The sequence below is a fragment of the Sylvia atricapilla genome, chromosome 13 (genome assembly GCF_009819655.1).
Source record: "Sylvia atricapilla isolate bSylAtr1 chromosome 13, bSylAtr1.pri, whole genome shotgun sequence".
Taxonomy (NCBI): Eukaryota; Metazoa; Chordata; class Aves; order Passeriformes; family Sylviidae; genus Sylvia; species Sylvia atricapilla.
In genome coordinates, this window is record NC_089152.1 from 1,335,045 (window position 1) to 1,359,220 (window position 24,176).

General features: G+C 45.7%; 1 protein-coding gene across 1 annotated transcript in view; it reads right to left on the bottom strand.

The window, feature by feature from the left end:
- Nucleotides 1-205: 205 nt before the first annotated feature.
- The window catches only part of MAP2K5 (mitogen-activated protein kinase kinase 5), a 131,950-nt gene continuing 107,979 nt past the window's right edge, over nucleotides 206-24,176 (bottom strand). The window contains exons 20-22 of the mRNA XM_066328064.1: nucleotides 23,731-23,792; nucleotides 19,963-20,008; nucleotides 206-342 (exon numbers count right to left, since the gene is read on the bottom strand). Coding sequence (XP_066184161.1) covers nucleotides 241-342; nucleotides 19,963-20,008; nucleotides 23,731-23,792 — 210 coding nt within the window. The 3' untranslated portion in view covers nucleotides 206-240. The remainder of the gene's footprint in view (nucleotides 343-19,962; nucleotides 20,009-23,730; nucleotides 23,793-24,176) is intronic.

A 24,176-nucleotide genomic window follows, 5' to 3' on the forward strand; every position in this document is an offset into this window, starting at 1 on the left:
TCGCTTTTAAGGCTGTGCACAGTCGAACTGTGAAGATAACCTGGAAATTGCTCAGCAACAGAAGAAAACAGAGTAAGAAAATTCCTTAACGTGGCGGCGAGCAAAAAGGCAGCCAAACAAATATCCTGATTTTGTCGACGCTTCCGGGAAACAGCTGGGAGTAAAACAGGATAAACGGAGAGTCCAGAGGTGGTGATGATGATGATGATGATGATGCTGGAAGCGCTCCTGGGATGAGCCTCACTGGGCTCCCTGGGCTCGGCGCTCCTCCAGCATCCTGCACACCCACATGGACACCACCTCGGCGTTGCCGTCGTTGTACTGCACCACGAAGGGGTGGCCCTGCAGGGGGGGACACAGGGTCAGCCACAGCCCTCCTGGGGACAGGGACACACCCGGGCAGCCCCTGGGGACAGCCTGGAACAGGGACAGCAGGGTCAGTCACAGCCCTCCTGGGGACAGGGACACAGACAAGCCCCTGGGGACAGCCAGGGACAGGGACAGCAGGGTCAGCCACAGCCCTCCTGGGGACAGGGACACAGACAAGCCCCTGGGGACAGCCTGGGACAGGGACAGCAGGGTCAGCCACAGCCCTTCTGGGGACAGGGACACAGCCGGGCAGCCCCTGGGGACAGCCTGGGACAGGGACAGCAGGGTCAGCCACAGCCCTCCTGGGGACAGGGACACAGCCGGGCAGCCCCTGGGGACAGCCTGGAACAGGGACAGCAGGGTCAGCCACAGCCCTCCTGGGGACAGGGACACACCCGGGCTGCCCCTGGGGACAGCCTGGGACAGGGACAGCAGGGTCAGCCACAGCCCTCCTGGGGACAGGGACACACCCGGGCCGCCCCTGGGGACAGCCTGGGACAGGGACAGCAGGGTCAGCCACGGCCCTCCTGGGGACAGGGACACACCTGGGCAGCCCCTGGGGACAGCCTGGGACAGGGACAGCAGGGTCAGCCACAGCCCTCCTGGGGACAGGGACACAGACAAGCCCCTGGGGACAGCCTGGGACAGGGACAGCAGGGACAGTCACAGCCCTCCTGGGGACAGGGACACAGACAAGCCCCTGGGGACAGCCTGGAACAGGGACAGCAGGGTCAGCCACGGCCCTCCTGGGGACAGGGACACAGACAAGCCCCTGGGGACAGCCTGGGACAGGGACAGCAGGGTCAGCCACAGCCCTCCTGGGGACAGGGACACAGACAAGCCCCTGGGGACAGCCTGGAACAGGGACACAGGGTCAGCCACGGCCCTCCTGGGGACAGGGACACAGACAAGCCCCTGGGGACAGCCTGGGACAGGGACAGCAGGGTCAGCCACAGCCCTCCTGGGGACAGGGACACAGACAAGCCCCTGGGGACAGCCTGGAACAGGGACAGCAGGGTCAGCCACAGCCCTCCTGGGGACAGGGACACAGCCGGGCCGCCCCTGGGGACAGCCTGGAACAGGGACAGCAGGGTCAGTCACAGCCCTCCTGGGGACAGGGACACAGACAAGCCCCTGGGGACAGCCTGGGACACGCCACAGAGCACCCAACCCACCCAGGGCAATTCCTGCTGGGGCCGCCCCGAGCAGGAGGGAGGCAGCCCAGGCTCTTGGGAGATGCTCTTCTTTTGGTTTATTTTTTTAAAATTATTATTTTGGAATATTATGGCTCTATAATTTGGAATATTTGGAAATGCTCTCTTCTTTCTTTTTTTTTTGGGGGGGGGAGGGTTTGGCTTATTATTTTGGAATATTATGGTTCTATAATTTGGAATATTGGGAATTGGGAAATGCTCTTTTTTTTCCTTTTTTTTTTTTTTGGCTCTTTGGAAATGTTCTTCTGGTTTTATTTTTTTTATTATTATTATTTTGGAATATTATGGCTCTATAATTTGGTATGTTTGGAAATGCTCTTTTTTTTCCTTTTTTTTTTTTTTGGCTCTTTGGAAATGTTCTTCTTTTGGTTTTATTTTTTTTTTCTTATTATTTTGGAATATTATGGCTATATAATTTGGAATATTTGGAAATGCTCTTTTTTTCTTTCTTTTTTTTTGGCTCTTTGGAAATGTTCTTTTGTTTTTTTTTATTATTATTATTTTGGAATATTATGGCTATATAATTTGGAATATTTGGAAATGCTCTTTTTTTTTTTCTTTTTTTTTTTTTTTTTTTGTTTTGTTTTTTGTTTTTTTGTTTTTTTTTTTCTTATTACTTTGCAATATTACAGCTATATAATTTTTTTGGAGTATTATGGCTAATATTCCATTTGCTCGTCGTGTTTTGAGCCAGGACAGCCGAGCAGCTGCTGAATGGTGTTTGGGGTAAAAAGATATCCCAAAACAACCCCTCTGTGGATTGCTCCTCTGCTTGTAAATGTGTGTGATGCCCCGAAATCCCTCTCAGTGACAGTGCCCAAAGGGCCCCAGGAGAGCTCACAGGGACTCTGCACAAGGCAGAGGTGTTTCACCCAGCACCGAGGTGGTTTTGGGTGCAAAAGTGCAGGAAAAAGGTAAAAGCTTTGATCTCCATCAAAAAAAAAAAAACAAAAGAGCCAAAGACACCAGGAGGCACAGCCAGGGCACAGCAGATGCACTGGGACAGTTAAACCCGAATATTCCACCCAGTGCCTTCTCCTGGAGGATGGAGAGAGCCCAAACCCAGCTCACACCCAGGATATCCCCGCCCTGAAGCTGCTCCAAGTGGAATTTCAGCTGTGGAACCTCAGCTCTGCACACTGCTCACCCTGTTTGCTCTGTTCTCTAAAAACATTCCACCAAAACCTGCGGGTTTCCACGTTTTTTCTCCCTTGAGGAATAAGTTTTAATTTGAAACCACTCCTCAGATTTCCCAGGTTTTTACTGTCCTGCTCCAGTGAGGATTTTCCCCAGGCTGAAGGGATGTCTTTACTGGAAGCTGCTTTTCAGAATCTGGGGGTTGATTTTTTTCTGAGCTGTTTGTTTTTAAACTGGGAATGGGAGAAGAGAGATTTCCACCAAAACTCACCTTTCCAAAACCTGAAGAACCTGCAGCATTTCCAGGTCAGGCACCAAAACCCAAGGAAGACCCAAGTGGCCCAAAAATATCCAGTGCTCAAGGATATTTTTGTGCCAAATTCCACTCCCAAACCCACTCTGGCTGCTTTCAAACCCTGCCCTCACTCAGCAGCACCTGCAATAAAAACATTTCTCAAAGAACCCCACAGAGCTGGGGGTGAGGCAGGAGTCCATCCAACCCGGCCTTGGCCTGATTGCAGCAGAGATTTGGAGTGAAAATCAAACTCCAAAAGAGGGACTTGGAGTTGGCTCAGCCCCCAGAAATGTCTCAAGGAATTATTGAAGTTTTCCTCCAAGGTCTGCAGCTGCTTTCCTCTCCTTTATGAAATCTCTTCCTGAACTCATCCCTGCCCTCCGGAATTCTGTCATTATTCGGCACCCAATCCCACATTCCCCCCTTCTGAGGCACACAGAAAGGATCTGGAGATTCCTCTGGGAAAGGATGGAGGAGAGAAGGAAGAATTTGGGAAAAAAAAAACCAATCCCAAATAAAAATCCAAACCAGCACGAAGGAGAAATGCAGCTAGGACAGAGCAGGAGGGCAGAGCTGTCACCTCAGAGAGGACAGCCAGAAGGAAAGAGGTGAAAATCCAGCACCAAACTGGTTTTCCTGATTGGCCTGGTGCTCCTTCCCAAATTTTAAATGCTCAGCTTTAAAAATACCTGGAACTCAGCACAGCCAGAAGGAAGAGGCTGAAAATCCAGCACCAAACTGGATTTCCTGACTGGCCTGGTGCTGGTGTGCAATAACCACCTCCTTCCCAATTTTTATATTTTCAGCCTTAAAAGTACATGGAAATAGGCACAGCCAGCAGGACACAGGCTGAAAATCCAGCACCAAACTGGTTTTCCTGATTGGCCTGGTGCTCCTTCCTGAATTTTAAATACTCAGCTTTAAAAATACCTGGAACTCAGCGCAGCTAGAAGGAAGAGGCTGAAAATCCAGCACCAAACCAGTTTTCCTGACTGGCCTGGTGCTGGTGTGCAATAACCATCTCCTTCCCAAATTTTATATTTTCAGCCTTGAAAATAATACCTGGAACTCAGCACAGCCAGCAGGACACAGGCTGAAAATCCAGCACCAAACTGGTTTTCCCAACTCCTTCCCAATTTTTAAATACTCAGCTTTAAAAATACCTGGAACGCAGCACAGCCAGAAGGAAAGAGGTTGAAAATCCAGCACCAAACTGGATTTCCTGACTGGCCTGGTGCTGGTGTGCAATAACCATCTCCTTCCCAATTTTTATATTTTCAGCCTTAAAAGTACATGGAAATAGGCACAGCCAGCAGGACACAGGCTGAAAATCCAGCACCAAACTGGTTTTCCTGATTCCTTCCCAATTTTTAAATACTCAGCTTTAAAAATACCTGGAACTCAGCGCAGCCAGAAGGAAAGAGGCTGAAAATCCAGCACCAAACCAGTTTTCCTGACTGGCCTGGTGCTGGTGTGCAATAACTACCTCCTTCCCAATTTTTATATTTTCAGCCTTAAAAGTATGTGGAAATAGGCACAGCCAGCAGGACACAGGCTGAAAATCCAGCACCAAACTGGTTTTCCCAACTCCTTCCCAATTTTTAAATACTCAGCTTTAAAAATACCTGGAACTCAGCACAGCTAGAAGGAAAGAGGCTGAAAATCCAGCACCAAACTGGATTTCCTGACTGGCCTGGTGCTGGTGTGCAATAACCATCTCCTTCCCAATTTTTATATTTTCAGCCTTAAAAGTACATGGAAATAGGCACAGCCAGCAGGACACAGGCTGAAAATCCAGCACCAAACTGGTTTTCCCAACTCCTTCCCAATTTTTAAATACTCAGCTTTAAAAATACCTGGAACGCAGCACAGCCAGAAGGAAAGAGGTTGAAAATCCAGCACCAAACTGGATTTCCTGACTGGCCTGGTGCTGGTGTGCAATAACCATCTCCTTCCCAATTTTTATATTTTCAGCCTTAAAAGTACATGGAAATAGGCACAGCCAGCAGGACACAGGCTGAAAATCCAGCACCAAACTGGTTTTCCTGATTGGCCTGGTGCTCCTTCCTGAATTTTAAATACTCAGCTTTAAAAATACCTGGAACTTAGCACAGCCAGAAGGAAAGAGGCTGAAAATCCAGCACCCAACTGGATTTCCTGACTGGCCTGGTGCTGGTGTGCCCTGCCCTGGCTCAGTGGGATGCACTGGGAATCCTGCAGGGAGTGGGAAGTGGCTGCTGGAGAGAGAACACAGAGCTTGGAGCTGCAGAGGTCAGGCAGGACAGGGCCAGGGCTGGCCCCCAGTGAGTGTCAGGCAGCCTAATTTTGTGTGTCAACCCCGAAAATGAGATAAACAATGACAAACCAGGCTTTTTAAATGAACTTGTCTCATCTGGTTCTCTTGATAAAGGGTACATTTCTCGAGTCGCAGTGTCCCCCCAGACAGGTTTAACTCTTTCACAGGGGAGCTCCTGGCAGAGGGGGAGGTGAAGGATTTAAATATCTGACAGGAAATTAAAAAGGGCAGTGCCCCCCTGAAACACAGAGCCCTGGTAATTCCAGCTCAGGGCTCACCAACCATCCATCATTTAGCCCAGTCAATTAAACCACCATTAGTCAAGGGTAAAAGTCCCATCATTTTATCTACCCCCTAAAATTCAGCAATTTGCTTTCACGGCCTTCTCCTCTGGCCTAAAAAAAGAAGAAAAAAAATAAATCTTTGTTTGTGATGATAACCCACCCCGATTGCCACAGACCCTCCATCCCAGGGCTGCAGATCCATCCCTTCCCAGCTCCAAGGGCCCATCCTGCTCCTGCTGGCTGGAATTCCCTCTGGGATATAAAATCATCCCCCACAGCCCCAGATTTGGGCTGCCTGAAGCCCTCCAGCCCTTCAGTCTGAAGCACAGGTAACAACTGACAGATTGAAAATCCAGGGAAGGGCAAAGCTTCAGGAGATCCTCTCCCCTACACGGGATGCTCTGAGTGTAAAACGTGTTCCTGGAGAGCACCAGGGGGGTTCAGAGCCGTGCCAAAGGACAGGCAGACCACTCATGATGCCCCTCATGCAGGATCTGGCATTTCAGAGCACTGTCCAGGCACCAGAGAAGTCGCTGTTTCTGTCACACTGGCTCCAAGGGCCGTGGAACAGGCAGTTCCCAGCCCAGAATGGTGACAAAGCACGTTCCCAGTGGGAGATAAATGCCAGTCAGCCACCGATTTTTCGTTGGAAATCACCAAAAATGAGAGATTTTCCTCGCCAGGGTGGTGCTCCCTGGGGCACAGGACATGGGAGGGATGAGGACAAGGCAGGAACCTGAATCCCAACTGGTGGGAGTGCAGCACATCTAACCCACAACAGCACCTCTTTATAATTTTCCCCCCTGGGACAGTGAGAGGCTGACTGGGGAGGGCAGCAAATGAAAAAATTATACAAAAACTCCTCATGCTTCTGCAAGGAAGGTTGGGAAATGAGTGGCACTGCATTGGTGCCACCCTTTAAACATTTCTTTTTCCAGGAGCCCCTCCCCAGCCTGAGCTCCATTTATCACCAAGCAGCAAGGACCAATCATGCATTCCATTAGAGAGGAGGAAAAATAAAAATAAAAAAATAAAAAAATTGAACTCAACACGACCAAAAAAAAAAAAAAACCACCATAAAAAGATCCCAACTGTTGCAGGCACAGCCTATGGAGACAATGGCCGTGCCCTCAGACAGCATTTCAAATACAGTTTATTAGTGTGTGATATGAAAAGGGTATTTTTATTGCATGATATAATGCAATGGGACCTTGGGCGCTCTGCAGAAGGACCTTGCACTCAGAAGTGTAATGAACCCAGAGTCCAAAAAACATTATACTGTACATTAACCTATCATTAATGGCACATTAGGGCTGGGGGCATTGCACGCTGCCTGGGCAGGGCTCCATCAGGACAGTGTGCAGGAAAGCACAGTCTTCCCAGGCTTAAAACAAATAGAGGAAATAAATATGAGCTGCTGGCTGCAGGCTGCTTGCAGGGAAGCTCACTCAACCTGCAGGGTTTTTTTTTAAAGAGGGGCAGGAGGAAGATGCAGTGGTTTGTGGGGTGGTGTTGGCATGCTCTGAAGGCATCAAATGCAGCTTTTCCTGCACAGGACACAGCACCTGGTAAGGATAAAGGGAGAACTGGGAGCCTGCTCCCCCTTCCCTGCCATTCCCTCATTCCTCTCTGGCAGCAGGAGTTGGGAATGGGAAGAGCATCCTCCGACCCTGAGCTCTGGTGAACACCTGGCATCTGTTTCACCTGAGCAGAATTCCAGCCCTCAGCAGAATTCCAGCACGAATTCCACGTGAAACACCAAACTCCTGATGCTCCCAGAGCAGGTCCCACGCCTTCCCCCACTCCAGGTGCTCTGCTCAAAGGAAAGCCACGGAGCCAATGTTCAGTCAGGATGTTCAGCTGCCTGGCCGGCAGCTCAGCCCTCCGACTCCAAAGAAATTCCACCTGGGCTGTCCAACAGCACGTCCCAGTTGGTTCTCCCACTGCTGCTGAGGTGTCTGTGCCTGTTTGTAATTAACCCAGGGCACGGATTCCTGCAGGGGAAATTCCTGCCCATCCTCACCTTTAATGGGAGACAAACCAACCTCCGACAGGACAAACACAAAGCTCAGCTCTGGAGCTGCACCAGCTCCCCGAGACTCCTGGAGACACAAAGAGCTGATAATCCAAACAGCTCCCCAAAATCCCTGGAGACACAAAGAGCTGATAATCCCAACAGCTCCCCAAAATCCCTGGAGACACAAAGAGCTGAATAATCCCAACAGCTCCCCAGAATCACAAAGAGCTGATAATCCCAACAGCTCCCCAAAATCCCTGGAGACACAAAGTGCTGAGTAACCCCAAGAGTTTTCCAGGACTCCTGGAAACACAAAGAGCTGAATAATCCCAACAGCTTTTTAGAATTCTTGGAAACACAAAATGCTGAGTAACCCAAACCACCCTGAACTGACCTCAAACAATGACCCCAATAGTTTCACAGAATCCCTGGAAACACAAAGTGCTGAGTAACCCCAAGAGTTTTCCAGGACTCCTGGAGACACAAAGAGCTGAATAACCCCAACAGCTTCCTAGAATTCCTGGCAACAGAGTGCTGAGTAACCCAAAACCATCCTAAACTGACCCTGAACAGTGACCCCAACAGCTTTCCAGGACTCCTGGAAACACAAAATGCTGAGTAACCCCAGCAGCTCCTCAGAATTCTTGGAAACACAAAATGCTGAGTAACCCCAACCACCCTGAAGTGACCCCGGGTTCCCCTGCAGTGACCTCAGCACGTGTTAGGATTTCATCACCCCACGCCTGCCTCCAGTGCTGGAGGATTTTCCATCTCGAGCTGCTGCCTCCAAGGACAAGCCACACTAAAAAGCTGTTCTAATTATCTGTGCCAGCCATCCACAGTATCCAAGTGCGGCTCCCAGAGCCAGGAATAGCAGCGAGGAATCCTCAGGCCAATTCTCTCGCTGCAGACTCCCAAAACATCCTGAATTCACGGGCGCAGAAGGTGGCAGGGCATCCTCAGGGGATGCTCCACGCAGCTTTCTGAGGCTTGAGTGGGGTAAAAACTCTGGGGAAAAAAAAAACAAACCCAAAAACCTCTGAAGGCTGAGGTTAATCCAGGGAGACACAGAAGGCACCCACGGGTGAAAGGACCCTGAGTGCCACTGACTGTGATCCTGCTGCTCCATCTCTTCTTTCCCTTTTGAAACCTCGAGATTTGTTTCTTTTAAAGCCTTTGAAGAGAAGTGTGAGCCCTTGAAGTGCTCGGAGCAGCGGGAGGCTGGGAGGCTCAGTCTGTGTGTGTCTGCCAGCAGTGTCCCCAGTGTCCCCAAGCTGCAGCAAGGTCAGCTGCAGCCTCCTTGTTCTCTTCCAAACGGGGTTACAGATCCCAGGGTGAGTTTAACCCTAAAACTGCAGCTCCTCCTTGGCACCGGCAAGGCTGTGCTGGATCCGGGAGTGTCTGCTGGCCCAGTTCTCTCTGCCTGCTCCTGTCCTCACACTATTGAGGGCAAGGACTGTGCTGGAGAGGCTGCAGCATCCCCGAGCTTGGCTCAGCTGGGGGCTGGATGGAAAACCCCAGAGCAGGGGATGAAACCACGGAATCACAGAACCGTGGGATCCTCCAGCTGTGGGCTGCAAGGACCTTAAAACCCACGCAGTGCTGCCCCAGCCCTGAACACTCCCCGTGGGGTTTTCTGGGTGGGGATGAGGCAGCAACAACACAAAAACCACTCAAGGCTGATTGTTTTCCTGGAAGTTTCTGCTCTTTCCTGGCTCCAGAGCCCAGCCCAGAGCGGCTCCACTCGGGAAGTGGGGAGTTTTGTTTGTTGCATGGCCTCCCTAACATACACTGTAATTAAAATGTTGATTACTAAACAGTTTAAATATATGACAGACAATGCAGTTAAAGCCTACAGTTAGGTCAATATGTGATTTAGATTTGCCATTTAAAAAACTCTCATTTAAATTTTGCATACATTAATCACTACCATACTTCAATGTTCTGATATCCACCTGACTACACTATTAAAATAAAACTTGCTGCCCCAGGGAAATCCTACTTATTCTTAATTGTTTCGAGGCTTTGATGGGCTTTTAATCTAAGATTAATTTATGCAATTTTAAATAACTCTTCTTATGATTAATAAGCTTGAAAATTAAAAGGAGTCTAAAGCAATTATAATGAGCATTTGGTCATAACCTCATTAGGAGAAGGAGTGAAGGATACAGCTCTGGAATTCTTACAAGACTACAATTTAAGGTTACTTTCAGAGGAGTCAGACATAGTTCTTGAAATTGCAAAGGCAGATTAGCCCAGGTCAGCCTTAGAACTACAGCTACCCAGATTAGCACACTAATGATTTTATCCCGCTGATGATACGTGAGACAGCAAAAAGATGATGCAAAGCAGAGACAAATGGATGACACAACTAAGCACTGAAGCCTTGGGGTTAGATTTCTTCCTTTTTTTTTTTTTTTTTTGAGGGGTACTTTCCCCCCCCTTTTTATTTATCTATTTGTAGCTCGACTTTCACCAATGCATTTTTTTCCCCTTTTTATATGATGAAGTTAATCGCAAGCGATTTTCGGCTGGTTCAGTTTTGCTGAGGCACCAAAACTCTCCTGCAATTCACGGAATTTGCCTTCGAATACCAGCATCCCCCAGGCCTGATGGATGGGCCACGAGGAAGAACAGCTTAACTCTGACCTCAACACCTAAACCTGAAGAGCAACTGTCTACACACCTCACCCCAATTTCCATTTTTAAACCGCAACACGGATCCTTCAGCACGATTAAAGGATTGTTTTCCCGAGCTTTGGACAGCTGCTGACCCCAAAACAGACCTGAGAGACCCCTCGTGCACTTGACTGATGTGCCCAAGCTGCCAACTCGTCACCAGACAAAAGGTGAAGAGGGAATTTTTCAGAGCAGGAATCGGAGCAGCTCCACGACCTGCCTTCAAGCAGGACCCCGCTTTTTGTTCCCTTCCTGTGGCAAAGACTGGCCTGAAATTTACTGCAGAGTTTAGGCTTTGGCTGTGTCGCAGAGGAATGGATTTGCCCATCTGCAGATCATCCCTGCCCACAGCAGTTTTGCTTTTGATATTCGTTGTTAAACCAGTGACTGGTTCCTTGGCGCCGCTCAGCTGAACGCGAGCCAGCTCCCAGCAAAGGCGCTTCACTTCTCCTCTTACGACTCCTCAAACCAACCAAAGCAACCCAAATCTCGTTGGATTTACTCCTGCAAGTGCTGCTGAGGTTGAGAAGAGCTGAGGAGGAGGAGGAGGAGGAACGGGGAGAGTGGCCCAAGGCTGATGGAGGCTGTCAACATTAGCAAGCTGTCGACAACAGAAGCGGCTCTGCCGAGTGAAAACGCTCGGTGACACGTTTCAGGGGTGGGAGGAAGAGGTTTGACTTTTGCCCAGCTCTGCTCTGGTTTGTGGCCTCAGAGCCCATTAGTAGCTGGAGCTCGTTAGGCGTGTGCCTGGAGCACATCTTTGGTGGGGGTTCGTTTGGAATCGGTTGGATTGGGGAGCTTCAAGACGCGGCTGTGATGAGAACGAGAGAGTGGGGGGCTCAGAAAGGGCAGAGTTCAGCCCAAAAATGCGCCTCACCTGAACCCTGAGGGAGCTGCACCTGCAGAAGGGTCCTCAGCTCCAGCACAGCAATGGGCTCGGTGACACTGAAAGGAGCTCGTCGGGAATTAAAAACTGATAAAGACCAAATATTCCCTACAGCACTTCCGTCAAGTGAGGACTCAATGTTCCCTACAGAATTTCCTTCAGGTGTTCCCCTAGACTGGGGGAGAAGGGTGAAGAAAACAATTGTTTTCCCCAAGTTTTTCTACTGGGGGAAAAAAAAAAAAGAAATTGCTAAGCGAATTACTAAGCTGAAGTAAAACTGAAACAATCTCCGAAATGTTTTTCACCCAAACCTTAGAGAAGAAAATGCTGTGTGCATACACACACACACAAATAACAACAATTAACAAAAGCAAAAAAAAAAAAAAAAATAAAACCCTGAAAATGATGTGGCTGGAAGCAAAAAGGGAGAATGAAACAGCTCGTACTTCGTTAGCATTTCTGTGATGAAGTTTCAGCAAATGAACAAGTTGGTTTTAAAAGTAGCACTACGATCATCCTGCATTCCAATGGGCCCTCGCTGCCTGCACGGAGTGCAAAACACCATCCCCGTGTCTGCCAGCCTTTGTGAGGACACTAAAGACAGGATTAAATCATCGAGGTGAAGGTGCTGCCAAATCCCCCGGCCCGAGGAGCTCAGGTACGATGCTGGAATAAACACAGAGCCCTGCTGAAAACACGGAGAGGGCAAAATGTATCACCACTGGTTGGCTTGAGGGAAAAAAAAATAATATATATAAATTCCTTTGAATCTTTCCCTGAACAACGAGTGAGGCCACCAACACCATTTCCACTCCCAGAGCTGGATTTTAACCCAACAGGGAGCTTTTTCCAGGTGGGAACCTGACTTTTCCCAGTTTAACAGTGGAGATTTCCAGCAGCTGAGCGTTTCCCCCGAACCTCTCCCATCAAATCCGAGCGGGCAGATGCACATTTATGGGACAATGAACTTGTCCAGGGCTGGATTTCGGTGTTCCAGCCTGAATAAAGCCGTGTGTTCTGAGCTCTACCCCTGTCTGGAGAGAGAAAAAAAAAAACCAACCAGAAAACAACCAACCAACCAAAAAAAAAAACCCAGAAAATAAATAAAAAAAAGAAATCATGTTTAATTTAAAAATTAGAAAAGTGGAGCAGGCTGCGAGCACGGAGGTTGATTGAAAACGGAATTTAAATTCCTGTCAAGCCCATTTAAACACAGGGGCCCTTCATAGGCAATTAGCTGCTCCCTGTGAAGGCTGAGCCAGGCCGAGGCTGGTCACCGTCAGGAGCCGAGGAAAAAATTAACTAAAAGAAGGCACGATGAAATATTTCGCCTCCCAGTTTATATCACGGGGGTTTGGAAGTGTAAACAAGACAAAAATCGATTCCTCGCTGCCCTCCCAATCAATCCCCCCCAAAATGGCGAGGGGCATCTGTTTCTGCTCAATTCTGTTTACTCTGGCAGATTTGCCTTAATTGCGGTTGTTTATCTCCCGTTGTCCCCGGGGCCCTAATCTCCCGATTACTAATACTTAACACTCATTTCACATCGGGGAAAAAAAAAAAAAAAAAAAAAGCTACTTCTGAAATCCTCAACAGGTTTTGCCGGGGAGCTCTCTTGGAATGGTGGAAGGTTTGTCCTGGCCACCAGCTGGGTCCTGATGGTCACCAGGGATGTGACGGTGACAAAGGTGCGAAAAGGCTCTTTGACAGGGAAATGCCAGCCAGAGAAGGGACAAAAATAATAATAATAAAAAAAAGGCCATTGAATGGGGAAAAAAGAAGGCAAAAAACCCCTAAAACCCCACCTTGAATAAGGGGGTTCCAGCTGTCCAGCCAAATAAATCATAATCGAGCGCTGCCGATCACAATGAAAATCCAATTAAAAGAAATCTTTCTCTTTAGAAAAAAATAAGTTCCCTATTTATAAGCAGGTTTTTTTTTCTTTTTTCTTTTTTTTTTTGGTCAACTGCACAAATTAGAAAGTCGTATTAATTGATTTTTTTTTTTTTTTTTACTACTTTAGGCCCTGATCCTCCAGCTGAATTTCTGCGGACGGAAGAATCCAGAGCGGCACAAATCTGATTAAAGGGATTTGGAGGCATAATGCACCACAGGTCACTAAGAAGCCATATCTCTATCTCCTGCTTTATACTCTGCTCATTCATAGGCAATTATTACTCTTATTTAATACTGCAGGAGTGTCCTGAGGTGCTAATTGGACTAGAGACCCACATGGAGATGGCACTGCACAAGCACCAGCCATTTTACTCTACACAGAGGGTTGGAATCCATTTGGAATGCCAGTTTCAAGACACAAATAAAAATCCGACGTGGATTTCAAGAGTTTGCCTGCTGGAGCAAATTCCTTGATGAATTTGGAATGAATGGAAAAGGACAGTGTTTTGGGATTTAAAGATTTGGGTCTTTTTTTTTTTTTTTTTGAGCTGCTATCTGATTTCTTTTTTTCTAAAATTTTTAAAAATAAATACGTAAGGAAGACAGCTGACAGAAAATACCAACGAGGCAAACGCCCAACCTCTCAACAGCCAGCAACTGAAAGATTTGCAATTCTGCTAGCAGAATGAGTGAGATGTAAATATTTGTCCCTGTGCCTGGAGAACTACTGAACAACCAGCAGTGCCAAATGAAACATTTGCTCAAATTAAACTGCAAAAGCCCAGGAGACTCCAGGAACCAAAAAAATATGAACTGCGTCCCTCTAAGCCGCTGCCAATTCGCTTTTGTCCAATTTCCTTAGATTTTCAACACCTCCCTGAGCCAACTCCAGTTGTGCAGCTCGAGGGCAGGTGAGGAAGGGGAAGTCAGAGTTCCCTTGGCTGGAGGAGTTGGGTGATGCCAGGGCCACGGGTGCAGCGGGCAGGGAACGGAGGGCTCAGCCCCAAACCCTGTCCCCACCTGGCTCTTGGGTGACTGCTGCATTTAGTGACACCGAGAGAATGGATTTCTCCGTTTCCAGAGCTGCTTTCTCAGGTGGCAAAGAAGAACTCCCACCCTCGAGCACAGAGATGGCTTTTTTTCCCTTTTTTCTTTTTTTTTTTTGAAAGGCAGAGGGGGAAATATGCCTCTTGTCTCTCCCACCCTGACCCACCTTTCCCAGTTTCAGCTCAGGGAGCAGTGCTGCACCTGAAGAAACACAGATATTTTTCCTCCTAAGCTACCTTGAGCAAGGAAGCTTTTGAAAACCCAGTGACGGGAGAACCCTGAGCCCTGCTGTGAAATCCTCACCTCAAGATAAATTTTGATTTGTCTTCAGTGTACCCAGGATTTGCTCCACAACTCCTGGACCTCTGCACGTCTGAGCCGAGAGACTGAAGATCCAGTTTGTTATTTATCACATTTATCTCATGGATGATCCTAAAAAGCCTTTTCCAACCTAAACAATCCTATATTTACAACAGCTCAAATACTTGGCTCTGTACTTTTTATTTTTTTTTTTCCTTGAGAAACCAGGAGAGAGCCCTTTGCTTCTCATCTGCACGTGTTTGGTGTCTGTCAGAACTTCCCCTTGTCATGGAGTGAATAACTGTGCTCCTTGTGACAGAGGAGAGGCTGAACATCTGCAAACAAAGCCATCCATCACAGGTCCAGGCACAGCCAGTTTTATCAGCCTTGATGGGAGATCCTGGACTGGATTAAAAAAAAAAAAAAAAAACCAATAAAAAGTAGCCAAGGAGGGGAAATTCTTGGCTCCCTGTGATTCAGCAACGAAGCCCAAACATCTGGAGAGGTGCCCACGACAGCCACGGATCTCTAAAGATGATCTCACAGCATCTCTGCTGAAAAGGAAACTGCTGAGAGCCCTCTGGTCCATCCCCAAAATCAGCATCATCCAAGCCCCAGGCCTGGTGGCATCACTGGGGGAAAACCCTTTTGTTGACAAACCTAAGCACCAGTGTGTTATTGGCTTTATTCAGAGGGTTTAGGTGAAAATCCAGGCAGGATTAGGCTGATCCTCCATTTGTTTGTTTAAACCATAAAAGTCTTTCCTGAGAGCTGAAGCCAGGGGTTTAACAAAACCAACTGCAAGCTACTGGACAGACCCTCTAAAATAGAGCTACTTAAACTCCAGCCACCAAAAAGCCTCACATTTTTAATTTCCTCGTGGTCCTTGTTGGGAGATGTGGGAACAGGCAGCCAGAATCCATTTTTGAGAGTCTCTAACATCTTGACACGTGTCTTAAGACATTTAAATACACAAACTGACTGTTTATCAGGGAAGAAAAATACCCATTGTAGCAAATAAAATCAGGGTGGCTGATCTAAAGCCATTCCTGGAATGGAGAGAGGATTGCTGGATGCACAAGAAGGGGAAAATTCACAATTGCATTAGGCATTAAAATCAATAAAATACCAAAGGAGAAGAGGCTTTCCAGCATGTCAGTGGCTTTGACACTAACGATGTACAATTTGTCACACAGTGCTTCAATTAGTAATATTTAAATTAGTAAAAATTTAATTAATTTAAATTTTAAAAAGGAGAAAAGCTCCTGGTTGTGTTGAAAATGCGACAACTTGAAGAAAAATCACCAGATCTTTGCGAAAGCAATGCAGGAGGTGACTGCATCCTCTCCCTGCCCAATTTTTCCTTCAGAAATCCTAAAGGCTGTGCTCTGATACCTGCCCAGGAATAACTGCCCCACACTTTTGGTGTTTCACACACAATTTCTTTACCTGGACCTTTCCCTCCAACAACCAGCACAGAGGAATTTCAGCGCTGCAGTAACCAAAAAAAACCCCACAAAACCAAACAAAACCCACCAAGAAGACTCCAACAATTCCCCCCCAAAAATAAAATAATAACAAATCCGCAGAAGCAAAGGCCGAGCTTGCAGCTCAAGAAGAGCTTTTAAACAATTACCAAAGCGGGGCGGTGATATCATAAAGGCAATTTCTGCGCTAGCTTGTTTCCTGCAACTCTCTCTGCCTCTGAACAGCTAGAACAGATAATAACTATTAGTAAATCAAACTCCTGTGATATCCAGCTGTGCCTCCCCCATTTACATACAGATAGAATGGGTATATGTTTTTAATATGTATGCCAGGCGGACTTTTACCACAGCTGAAGCGCCCGCTTACAAAGGAGGAGGAGAATGGGAATGGAATCAGCATGAGATAATAAAGTGGCCTAGATAAAGTATTAGCCAGCGATTGATCTCAAACAGGGGATGTTGCTTCTCTCTGACCTGATTACTTACTATGCATAGATTCCATTAAATAGAGCTTAGAATGGGAAAGCTGGGGGAAAACACCGTAAATACAGGCACGGCTCGGGCTCTGGGTGCTGCCCTGGAACTCTGGGCAGGAACTGGAGTTGAAACCTTCCCTGGGATGCCACAGCACAACTCCTAAAGAAGCCCCAAAAGCTGGAAAAAAACTCTGTGTTTCTGGTAAAAAAAAAAACTCCGTGTTTCTGGCAAAAAAACTCCGTGTTTCTGGCAAAAAAACTCCATTTTTCTGGTAAAAAAACCTCCGTGTTTCTGGTAAAAAACCTCCATGATTCTGGTCAAAAACCTCCATGATTCTGGCAAAAAAAAACCCTCAAGTGAAAAGGGGAAAAATCTCTTCATACTCTCTCTCTCTCTCTCTAAAAAAAAAATAAATATATATACATCAGAAATCTCTATATATTAAAATATTGTTGAGATTTTCATGTTAAAAAAGGAGAGGCACAGAGGAATGTGCTGCGCAGTCTTCCCTGTGATAATACAGGAATATATTCCATTTATTTGGCTCTCTGCCTTCCTCTTAAGAGGGAACAAACTGGAGATAAAAGAGCAGCATTTTAGAGTTAAGTTTAGGATGACCACTGGTAAATTCCATTCCCTAATTTTCTCATTACTTGGTGAAATTCCTTGCTGTGGGGCAAGGCACTTGATTTGATTTCCTACATACAGAAGAACCAGTGGGATAATCTTGTTTTGAGGATGGCTGAATGGAAGAAAGGGCTCTGAGTAAATAAAAAATAAAGGGAATAAATACACATTTATTCCCTTTATTATCCACCTGCACATGGACATCCATGGTCATGAAAAGCCTGGTTTAAACAGGAATTTCATCCAGCCTCAGCTTTGCCCTTATTTCCTGACAGAATGGATGTTTTGGGGTTTATAAAAGTAAAACTTTTTTGTGTGATGGGCAGGGGAAATAAATCCATCCTGGCACTGCAGGTATTGTCAGTCAGCTCCTCAAATACATTTAAAATCCACTGATTTATCAGCAGAGGAGGAAAAGATTAATCCTCTGCTCCCTTCATTTTGCTTTTCAACCCAATTTTTGCAATTCTCCTGAACTGGTCACAGAATAGTGACTCCCAGGTAGAGCTGAGTGTGCACAGGGGAGGAAGATGATGCTCTGGTTTGTCTGAGGGTGAGGATGGTTGTGTGTGACACCTCCCATCACTGCTGGCACAGTGCTTTTAATTAAAAAAAAAGCCCTAAAATTCAGTGAACAAGGTGAAATCCTGCTCTGGTTCAAACCAGTGATAAGGTGACCTTGAAGATCCAGGGTTTCACTGCATCCCTCTGTGAACTTCCTCAGATCCACGAGTATTTACATCCCTCTGTGCACTCCTCACATCCACCAGAGCCAACCTCAGGAACAGGGAACTAAAAGGATTAAAAGGGTGAGAAATTCCAGAATCCACAGGGTATTTGTGCTCAGGGCACTCAGTGCTCTGCTCTGCTTGTGACAAGGCGGGGACCAAATGGACTCGATGACCTTGGAGAGCTTCTTCAACCTCATATTTAAACGATATTTAAATATTATTTCAAGTGAGATTTGAATTTTTTTGCGTTTTTTTTTTTTTCTGGCCCAGTTTTCCAGCAATTCTGAATTAATTTCTGTACACATATTCAGGCACAGATATGCTGTGTGTAACTGCACACAGACACACGGTGCTAATGTATATATATTCATATTTATTTTATAAATAAAGTGCTCCTTGACAAGACTGGGGAACAGCAAAAAATCCAAAGGGCTTGACTCTAGAAATAGAACAAATATAATATATAAAATATATATAATATATCCTCTATAATACAAAGGAGTGAGCAGCTCCTGTTTTACTACTTGTTGTTGCAAGTCCATTTCTAACTGAGCAGAAAAGAGGGGAGAAAAAAAATGCATTAAATTGTTTAAAAAGTAGGAACACTTCTCCTTTATTTATTTTTTTTTCCCCCCCTAGAGGCGCCAGAATTTCCCAATAATTTCACAAAACACCTCCTTTCAAGGGGGACTAGCACACTCCAGGGCGTGTAGTTGTAAAGATAAATCTGTGCACTTCCCTGCTACTGCAGGCACTCACCCTTTGGCCTCATTTTTATGGCTCTGCACCCTGGAGCGGTGTTATTGCTCACCAACATCCCCACACACACCTCTGGGGGGGCCCCGTGTCATCTGCAGATGTTTTATTTATAAGTGGCAGGCGTATTGCCACCACCCAAACGTGCATTTGCAAACAGGAGAGAGGTTTTATGAAGGCCCATTCCGTCGTGTTAATGGCCGAGGCACCCAGCCATGGCAGAGCACTGCACAGAGGTAAATGTGTCCGCAGCTCCAGAACCTGCTCCAAGTTTCCTCAGATGTGACTAACTGCAAGAATTTCCCAGCCATCAAAAGTCAATAATAATAATAATAATGAAAAAAAAAGACTAAAAACGAAATCAGCCTTCGGTATGAGAAACCCCAAAGTGGCTGGGGGGGACTCTGATAAACTTTTAAGGTTTTATTTCAGCCAGGTGTTTAACTTCAAATGCAGATTTGGTGGAGTTGATATCCTTAAAATGAGATTCACAGGTGAATACTTTCCTAAGCAGGATCTCAGCTGAGACTGGGGTGGGTTTTGAGACGCCTGCCCCTGGGCACCTTCAGGGATCAGCCTTTAACCAGAGAAATGCTGCAGCAGAAAAACTTTTATTCTCCTCACATCTCCCAGAGTGGAAGGAAGAAATGAGAGGCTGCACCAGTGCCTTGATCCTCTTAAAACCCCTCACAAATATTCCTGTATTCCAGTTGTCTCTGTGCATTTCATGCCCAGCAAATAAATTTGGGGTGATTTTAGAGGAGCTCTGAGTTACACAAACAGAAGATAAAGGAAAGTAAAAAAAAAAAACATTTAAAAATTAAAGGTATCTGACGCGAGTCAGAGGGGATTATGAGTCTGCATAACCCGCTGTTAACAGCAATAATTAATAATTGAGAAGATGATAATTGTCAGCACGAGAAGCGGGCTCTGAGCTCAGATTTCAGCCCATGGACACACCTCCCCAAATATTCCCTCATCCTCCTGCAGCCAATCTGACTGGATTTTACACGAGCACCAGTGACAACGGTGGCTCTGGCGTTTCATTAAAATCCACGTTTTCACTCTGTTTTCAATCCTCACATTTGGGGAGGTTAAAGCTGGCAAATGCTGACAGAGAGTGACCTACATCAAGCTGTAATCCCTGGACATCCAAACTGGAAGAAAACGTGTGGCAAGGCTCAAAATGGTTTTGGTTGAAACTCGGTAGTGGCTGTGAAAGTTCTGAATTAAGTCCCCAGATCACAAAGTGAGGGTAACAGCAAAATACCCACCAACTTCAGACTCACAATCCCACCTCTGGTTTGGGGTGCAAATATGGAATTGCACAAGCAGGAAGAGTTTAGAGAGAAATACACTGAGTACACTGAAAAATGCAGGGAAAAAATGGATAAGATTCTAGGTAAATCACACAAAAAAAATATTCACTGACAAATCCAAACTTGTTTGATTTGTTTCACTCACCATTAAATCTTCAGGTGCTGGCCTTTCCTTTGGCTGCTTCTTCATGCTGTGCCACGAAACAAAATGTTTGTATCAGAACAACTGCTCGTTTATTTGAAATGTCAAAATATTGAGTTGTTTCATTTGAAGTGTTGAAATATTGAACCGCTTTATCTGAAGTGTTGGAATATTGAATTGTATTTTATCTCTTCGACCAGAGAGTGAAGAATTTCAGTGTATTTCTTACCTTTATCAGGTGCTGATGGGAGACAGGGTTCCTAACAGGAACCCAAATTAATATTAATGGCTTTTCCCTCCCTCTCAGCCCTCCCCTGTGGGATTTAGGGCTCCACACTCTATAGCCATGAAAATTGTGTAAATGCAAAGATCCCCAAAAATCAGTCAGCTCAGGAGGCACAGGGAGAGCTGAACCCCATTTTTTCCCACTGCATTTTCTCTCTTTTATCACAGAGTGAGGAATTTCAGTGTAGGGGAGACAGGGTTCCTCCTAACAGTCCTCAAACACTCCTGGATTTTTCCATCCCTGATGGGATGTTGGGCTCAAAACTGTTTGTAACCATGAAGGGTGTGTAAATACAGACATCCCTGAAAACCAGGAGGCACAGGGAGAGCTGAATCCCATTTTTTCCAACTGCATTTTCTCTCTTTTATCACAGAGACGGGAATTTATCAGAGTGAGGAATTTCAATGTATGGGAGACAGGGTTCCTCCTAACAGTCCTCAAACACTCCTGGATTTTTCCATCCCTGATAGGATTTAGGGCTGCAAACTCTTTATAACCACGAAAGGTGTGTAAATACAGAGATCCCTGAAAACCAGGAGGCACAGGGAGAGCTGAATCCCATTTTTTTTTTCCACTGCATTTTCTCTCTTTTATCACAGAGTGAGGAATTTCAGTGTACGGGAGACAGGGTTCCTAACAGTCCCCAAACACTCCTGGATTTTTCCATCCCTGATGGGATTTAGGGCTCCACACTGTTTGTAACCATAAAAGGTGTGTAAATACAGAGATCCCTGAAAACCAGGAGGCACAGGGAGAGCTGAATCCCATTTTTTTCCCACTGCATTTTCTCTCTTTTATCACAGAGACAAGAATTTATCAGAGTGAGGAATTTCAATGTATGGGAGACAGGGTTCCTCCTAACAGTCCCCAAACACTCCTGGATTTTTCCATCCCTGATGGGATTTAGGGCTCCACACTGTTTGCAACCACAAAAAGTGTGTAAATACAGAGATCCCTGAAAACCAGGAGGCACAGGGAGAGCTGAATCCCATTTTTCTGGGGCTTATGACACAAAGGATTATCCGAACAGGTGGGAAATCCAACTCCAGCGCCGAGCACTCAATACCCCGGGGCTCCTACCTTCATTTCCCCCCATTTATTTCCATTCCCCTGCAGGGTGATAGTTCATTACACAGCATTAACCTGTTTATAAGATCATGTTTCTCATGCAAGCAGTCCTAGTTTTCCCTGCAACAGGTGCAATTAGCTCTCCTTAGCTGCGTGAGGGAACACAATAACGTGGCACAGAGGTGACCATCGGGAGCTGCCGACGGACTAATTGGATTCTGTCCAAAGAGCCAGGCTTTCTGCAGGGGCTGGCATCAAGTCTGGGATGCTGCTCACTTTGACATCTCTCACTGTTATTCCAAGTGGATCGCTTAAATAAGATATAGTTGCTCCTAATTCGCTTTTAAAATATTTTTAATTTTTTTTTTTTTTTGGAAGCAGCGATTGCTCCCAGCGCAAAGCACAGCTTGTCGAGCCCTGGATGCGAACCACCAAACGAGCTGGGCTGTAAATTGGACATCTTAAGGACACAATTTACCTTCCCCCCTTACAAATAACTCGGAGCCCCTCCAATAATCAAGTCCCAGAAGCTGTGTGAGGCAGCAGCTCTAATCTGACAGCCCAAAGTAGCCGTGTCCCCTGGGACCGCCAGGCTATTAGCCACCATCACTTCTGCTGCAGGTTGACATCTGTGGGGATTCTAACACAGGTTCTCCCTCCCTCTGCCTCTGCTCTGGGTTGGTTTTGGTTTTGGTTTTGGTTTTAATTCGATTTTGAGACCTGTCATTGGTGTTTTGGGGAGGATGAAAGGAGCTGCCAGGGTTGTGCTGCTCAATCCTCCAAATAGCCTTCCTCTTTGTAAGCTGAGAGCGCTGAAAGCCAAGGCCTCTGTTACACGAACTTTAATTATTTAGTTACTTTAATTAACCGCTCATCAGGCTGCTTTTGGTGCGTCTGTATTTGTTACAGACCGTGGCAGGCCTCAGAGACGCTCTCTGCTCTGTGAGCTGCTCCAAACTCACTTTTATGGGGTCACTTCAGCTGGTGTGGGGCAAAAAAAACCCCGAATGTGCCAAGCCTGACCTGGGTGGGGTTGGGAGCCTGGGAGAGGACAGGGACAGGAGCAGGAGAAACCCCTGGATAAAGACACATCCCTGGATTCCTGCTCCCACCCCGCTGGCTCCATCTGATTTAACCCAGCCCTGCAAGAGGGGATGTTTCCCCCTCCAACACTTCCTATTCTTACAGAATTCCAGCTTATTTCTTCTGCTGCGCATAAAGCACCACCCTTTAAAAATTAGTTTTGGATTTGGAGGGGTGTGGGGCAGCGAAAAGGAGATTTTTTTCCCCTGGCTTTGCTTCTTTAGGATCTCTTACCTTTCAGATTTGTATCCTCTGCTCATTTAAAACCTGTGTTGCTTATTCTACAACCTCCTCCTCTCCCCAGCTCTCTCCTTTCATTTAAAAGGTTTACCAAGCAACTCTTCTGTTTTAAGGACAGCAAATGTACCCAGCGGTGTGTTTGAAAAGCAGAGCTCTCAGTAAAAATTACTTACTGAGAAGCCAACGAATTCATCAAGGGCCATTTTGCCTTCTGAAACACTCAGGCAGTGTTAGACAAAACATTTTAAAAATCCCCAACACCTAAATAATGGTATTACACACCTGGTTTTGCAGGTGAATTCTTAAGAAGCTCAGCACTCACACTCAGGGTGAGGTTTATTAAATAAATTTAAAAAAAACCCAAAAAAACAACACCTAAATAATGATATTACACACCTGATTTTGCAGGTGAATTCTTAAGAAGCTCAGCACTCACACTCAGGGTGTGAATACGTGTAAATATTATTATTAAATAATAACCTCGCTCAAGGTGAGGTTTATTTATTTATTTTAAATTTATTTATTTTAATTATTTATTTATTTATTTATTTTAAATAAATAATTAAAAAAAAACACCCCAAAAAACCAAAACAAAAAAACCCCTAAATAATGGTATTATTACACACCTGATTTTGCAGGTGAATTCTTAAGAACCTCAGCACCCACACTCAGGGTGTGAATACGCGTAAATATTATTATCAAACCATATTTATTTAATATTATAATAATATTTAATAATATAACAATATAATAATAATATAATATTTAATAATAACATAATATTTAATAATATAATTAATTTAATTTATTAAATAAATAATAAATATTATTTCTTTAATATTATCTCTATTAAATAAATAATTTTAAAAAAAAAGAGAGAGGGGAAAAAAAAACCACCAAAAAACACCCCCCCCCAAAAAAAAGGCTCAACCCTCTCAAGTACTTTTCCGACCCTTTGTGTAAATACCATTTTGGTAATTTAAAGGCTGCCCCGAGCTCGGGGAAGGGGCTGCCCAAGGCAGAAGGTGTGGGGCAGCTCATGGCACGGATGGTTTCCATGCAGTGGGTATAAAAAAAAGGCAGCTCCAGCTCACCATTGAGTGATGAAGTGCACGAAGGGCTCCGAGAACTCCCCGGCTGGAAGCACCGGCGATTCCTGCCGTGGCACACACACAAGGAGCACAGTCAGAAAACAGCTTTTTTTTTTTTAAATTTTCCTTCTTCTTGAAAGGAAAATATAACAGCAAAACACACACAGAAAAAAAAAAACAAAACCCAAAAAAAAACAACCACACACACAGCGAAACCAACCCCAATCAAACCGCCAGGAATAAAACCCCCCAAAAAGCTCCTTTTTTCACACGCAGGATTTGAGTATAAATTCTTTGTACAAAGGTACAAATTCTTTGCTGGGATGTGTTATCAAACACTGAATTTCCACTAATGAGTATTACACAATGGGTAAAAAAAAAACCATGTGGAAAGACACTGAGGGGAGGTGAAAAAAGGACAATGATAGCCACAGGGTAAAAAGGAAGGT